Raw genomic sequence first — 5,842 nt, 5'->3', positions numbered from 1 at the left:
GGACCACATAATTGCCTCAACATCTCGTTAGCTTTAGAAAGGAGCAATACCATTGTAAATAGTAGGCTACTTGTAGAATGTATTTTTTTAATATATATTTGAAGTGAAACCAACAATAATATATTATAATAATAGTGGCGTCCAAAAGAAACTAGAAATTGTAATCACCCAATCATTGTGTTATGGCCTTGCACTACCCACTCATGCAGCATACCAACCTATAGCTAAATAAATTTTGCTTCATCTGACACATCAAAATTTTATCTATTTCAAGAGACGCCCGAGATATGGCCACTCAAAATTGACCTTCAAAAATCAGGCTGGCAAAACTGTGCGAAATCAAAGAAACGTCAAAGTGTGAAAGCGCGTAGATTGAGGTGTGTCAACTTTGAAGGCATGGACATGTATAGATATCAAATGAAAAGAGAATATTATTGTTTCTGCAGTGAAGAGCATCTTAAGATGATATTTTCAAACAGATTGGAAATCAGAGCAGTTAGAAATATTTCTCAAAACATGGACTTAACATTACATGTGTTCATTAGTAATTTTGGTTTTGATTAGGAACAATTAGTTATGTGTAGAGCACGAAACCTGTTTTGTCCATGGACTGTGTTAGTCAGATTTTGGGCATAAGCATAAGTCAGTGAGGAACAGTGGTCTCGAAACGGCCATGGTTTGGGGTGGTCTGGGGAGGAATGAACAAAACTTCCCCTGTGTGAATCATCGGGTGGCTTGGTTTAGAAGACTACATCGCGCAAGTGCTATGATGCAATTCAAGTAGACATCTCCATGTAACAGCAAAGCATTTTCTCACAGGGCCAATGCCACGATTCTTGGAAAACCAATTCAAATCAACGTTGGAGTGGTCACCGGTAAATAGCCCTGATATGAATTCTACAGGTATGTGAAGTCCCATGAAACAGTAGCTGAAGAAAAACCACTTTGCTCCCAATTCAGACCTTTTGTGTACAACTCTCAGTGATATTTGGGATGCAATGACAGATAATTATGTCCAAAATAAAGTCGATGCTGAAAGGGGTCTTGCAGTTCACAAAACCAATGGCTCGTAAGCAAAATAACAATGAGCACATTTAATGCTAAGTCCAAGTTTTGCGTGGTGTTTGTGATTGCTCTGTTCTCCGTTTTGTTTGAAACTATCAATACAAAATATCGTAATAAAATATTGCTTATTGTAGAGAAAAAATTCCCCAGTCATTGGATATATGCAATGTATGTCCTTTTTATCAATATTCATGCTTCTCAATACACACACGAAGACAATTTTAAGGTTTTTTTCATTTCGCATTATTCTGCCAAGCCTGATTTTTTAAGGTCAACTTTGTATGACCATATCTCGGTCGTCTCTTAACATAGATCAAAATTTCAATGTGTCAGATGATGCAGAATTTATTTAGCTTTAAATTGGTATGCTGCATGAGTAGTTAACGCAAGGCTTTAATACGACGATTGGGTGATTACATTTTCAAGTTCCTTTTGTACGCCACTGTATTTTTTAAAAATGTGTTTTCTTCTCCATCAAATGAGAACAAAAGGTGCCGGTCCATGTGATGGTCTACTAGTTTGACAACTGTTCCACTTGACGGTGTACCTGCTTACTTCAATCCACAAGTGAGTAGACTCCCTTTTCGTGGTAGCCAAATGGACGGGCACCGAACAAAGATATTGTTACTGCTACTCACCTACGTCTGTCTCTGGGTTGTAAAACAGAAAGCCAACAGCAAGGCCGGAGCAGATCAGAAGCGGGAGCACAAGGAAGGGTGCTGGGTGGCTCCCAAGGAAATGGCCGTATTTGTAGAAGCCCGACAAAACGGCCCTCTGGCAGTTCCATACGCACCGCATGTTGCCCGGATCTCTGTGGATTGAACAAAATAGACGTAGTAGGATGTAGATAACAAAAGACAGTTTTTGTATAGCACAAATTCCCACTGAACAGCAGGCTGTATGTGCTTTACAATCTATACTATTGCCCCAGCAGGCCTGGTATCATTCTGAAACAATCTCAACTTCTTGGGAAGCATACAGATGCAATAAAAGTAGTGAAAAAAGAATTGGATAAAAATGAATGAACTTCCGTGTGACGTCATAGTTGACACCATGACGATTACCATCATCTTACACCCTGGTCTTTCTCGCGTTAACATCTTTTTTTTTCTCCAAAGTAAAGCACCAGAGATAGAGTCTCTTGGAAAAGGGCTTATCATAATATTACATATTGTACTAGATATTTGCTGCACGGACCTCATTGTTAAAATAGTACAAAAAAGGAACAAAAAGTTGCGTTCCACATGATTTCACCTACGTAATTTTTCTGTTAATATTTTTAAAAACATTTTTAAACAACTGACTTTAGAGGGGGCTCAACGTTTCTGCTCGACGAATATGGGCGCTCTTTGCGGCTGACTAAATATTAAGGTGTGCATTACGAAACACACTTGGCCGGGGAATAGGCGAATCAGTTCGTTCTGGTACGGTATTAGCAACTCTGTCAACGTCTATAGTCTATGTTGAAGCAGTCATGAGTGGAGGAGGAGAAGCAGGAGGAAGAGGAGGCGGATGAAAAGGAGAAAGAGGAGGCGGTTGAAAAGGAGGAGAAGCAGGAAGAGGAAGAGGTGATGGAGGGGGGGTGGGGAAGACGAATGTTTTCATGAGTACAATCAGTTGAAGTCGAACTAGATTCAATACCATGTACAGTCAAACCTGCTTTAACGGAAACCTGTATAAGACGGAAACCTGTCAAAATGAGGTCTCCCCGCTCCTGCCTTTGTATTTATCTCTATAATAACCCTTATAAGACGGATACCTGCCATACTCTAAAACGGACAGAGAAATTTCTTCGGACGGTTTTTACCAGTCTACGATGGAACATGCTTTGCCCTCAGCCCTGATTTGATGAAACAAAACTTTCAAGTACGGTTCCGTTGGGTCTAACAGTCTAACTCTCTAACCTTTACGCCATGACGCCAAAAGAGGAAGGGAAGTAGGGGTGCGACTTGGGCTTGGGGATAGATATTACCCTAAACGTTCTTATTCTAGATATTACCCTAAGCGTTCTTATTCTAGATATTACCCTAAACGTTCTTATTCTAGATATTACCCAAAACGTTCTTATTCTAGATATTACCCTAAACGTTCTTATTCTAGATATTACCCTAAACGTTCTTATTCTAGATATTACCCTAAACGTTCTTATTCTAGATATTACCCTATCCATGTGAGCCCTGAGTGGCGCAGACGGTTAGGATTATGTTGGTGTGAAATCTCGCCAGTATATGCGAAAGTGCTCCAGCACGGAAATTTCCTGAGATACCAGAGGCCAGAGGTGTGAAATTAGTTTGACCGCTCGCTGTGAACGCACGGACAACCGAGAAAAAGTTCCTCGAACTCGAATCGTTGTTACATGCACGGGAGGGGTAGCATAGGTTGACTGAGCTTATTATTACACCGATGGGTGGGGCTAATACTGGGTGCCCACTACGGCTGGATCGGGCCGATCTTCCGACTCGGTCGCCTGACGTTAGTTTTTTAGGCAACCGAGTCGGACCGATCGGCCAATTCCATCCGTAGCAGGCACCCCGTAAAAGGGTGGAAGCAAAGGAAATGTTCAATCGTTTCCATCTCTTTAAATAATAGGTCGAACAGTGGCCCAATGAAATGCAAGCACTCTTGGCAATGGATAAGTCGGACTGACGCATGCCATTATCAGAGAGGCCAGAAAAACACTTGACGAGAGATGTGAAATTTCGACCACTACTTGCCTACCGAACAAAGGATCATTGATCCCATCGGAAGGGCCTTTGGCCCCCCTCTCCCCCTTTTCCATCTCCTCTTAAAATCCCCTGTCTAAGACGGAAAATGTCTTGGGCGAAATTTTGGTTCTGGCTTCCTTGCGATTCTGCCTTACACAGGTTCAACTGTATCAACTATTATGAGACTAATTCTGCTTGTCGGTAAGCCTCGGTGTCGAGTCCGAGTTGAATGTTTGGCTCAGCGGTCGGGGGATTCAGTTGCGAGTTGGATTCCCAGCAGGGAGTCCTAATAGTTTAAAACTTAGTACATGTATACGAAAGTATACTCCTTTGTTTTCGTAAGCGTTTTACGGCACTTGCAACACAATATGGTCACATAAGTGCCAAAGAAAAGAGGTGCAGCAAGAGAGCAACAAATATAATATTTAAAAAAGAGGAAGGATAAGAACGACCGATTTTTTTTGGGGGGGGGGTAGGAAAGAAGGAGCAAATCACACCACAGCACCCGCCAACCACCCACATTCCTCCTTTGTTCGCAGCCAGTTATATTATCCAACTTCTACACTGCCCGCTCCTATTTAAATATATAATTAATTTGTATGAAATAAACACCAAAATGAAGAGATAATAATATGATTGATCAATGCAGTAAATATACTCTTTGCTTAGTGATAACAAGGTTTTTCTGGGGCTTGGTAGAATTTTTGGCAATGTGTTCACAAGTACCATCGCCATCAAATTCGATCTCAGCAGCTGCATGAGCAACGGCACAGTTCAGTAGGATGAAAGAAGGAGGAGGAAGAGGTGGTTGAAGACGAGGAGGAGGAGGAGGAGGAGGAGGAGGACTGTGGCTGTGAGTCAGCTGAACTGGCGTGCCGTATACTAAGAGACTACATAGTCATCAAGCAGTTGCATGATTTTGTTATTTCCTTTGGGATGCTGTTGGTTGAACCCCACCTAAGCCTTTGTGGGCCATGGTAGGCAAGGTCAAAGCAAAGGGCCACCTGAATTAAACTTAGACTCTGTTGGTGGTAGCATAAAACGTCGAGAATAAGTGTGGAAATAAGGAAGATCAGTTTAAAAGCATTAAATCTTTTGTCTATTTAGCCTAAAGCTGACAACTATTTTATTACGAAGATGGCATTTCTTTCTCATCAGAATATCGTTTTCAGATACTATATATGATTTTGTGTAAACAGTTGTGAACTAATAAAAGATACTCTTTGTCTAAATCAGATTATATCATTTTTCAACGACTTTCATTCATTCTTCTCGAACTGAACACGACGATTTACGTAAGATGTGTTGCCTCTAAAGGTTGTTAGTGCTACTGTGAGATATCTTACAGTATAGAGAAAATATCGCTTGCCTTCGAACTTGAGAGTTCCAGAACAAAACAGAAAAGGCAAATTGGCTGAAAGAAAGAGTTTAAACCTAATCAAACGTTGTTTATATTTTAAGTATTAGAATCTACACACCCTTCGTCGCTGGGAGCAGGCTGTTGTGTAAGCACAAAATATATTAATGCCTCTACATGTCGGTAGTTTCATTCAACAGAGGTGATGTGAAGTTGTAAGCCTATTTTCAAACAAGTTATGACACATACAATATGTGGGTTTCGTGAGAGTAACAGTAGGCCTAATAATACGAGAAATGTTCTCTATATAAATCAATACAGAGATCAATGTTTTATAATTGTATTTCAACTCACAGTGATCAGGGAAGGGTGTTTTAGTAGCACCTTTTCCTCCTCTTGCCCCTAAACCTCACGCTATGCCAGCTGCTGTTTATTCAATCTGTAGAAAGTAGACTGTCCAACACAGCATTGAAAATGACCACTGAAGCCTAGATCTATCCATTTTACTGTCAGTACCCTCGAAGACCGAAATACATGTACGTCTGTGTAGGCCTACAAAAACGTGCTACACGCTCCAAGTGACCATACAAAATCTAAAGACGCATTGAACCAGTGACCCGGAACACCTCACACACCTCCACATTCCGCCGAAGCACACACACACACACTACCGCGCGCAAGCGCGCGCGCACACACACACACACACACACACACG

At 41.3% G+C, this 5,842-nt stretch overlaps 1 protein-coding gene across 1 annotated transcript in view; it reads right to left on the bottom strand.

Moving 5' to 3' along the window:
- Nucleotides 1-5,639, bottom strand: part of LOC101859413 (patched domain-containing protein 3) — a gene marked incomplete in the record, with an annotated part of 35,241 nt that extends 29,602 nt beyond the window's left edge. Inside the window, 2 exon segments of the mRNA XM_013083382.1 lie at nucleotides 1,704-1,876; nucleotides 5,482-5,639. Of these exon segments, the coding sequence (XP_012938836.1) occupies nucleotides 1,704-1,863 (160 nt within the window).
- Between the last annotated feature and the right edge of the window lie 203 nt (nucleotides 5,640-5,842).

The sequence above is a fragment of the Aplysia californica genome, unplaced genomic scaffold (assembly GCF_000002075.1).
Source record: "Aplysia californica isolate F4 #8 unplaced genomic scaffold, AplCal3.0 scaffold00228, whole genome shotgun sequence".
Lineage (NCBI taxonomy): Eukaryota > Metazoa > Mollusca > Gastropoda > Aplysiida > Aplysiidae > Aplysia > Aplysia californica.
This window is presented reverse-complemented; position numbering and strand designations above follow the sequence as displayed.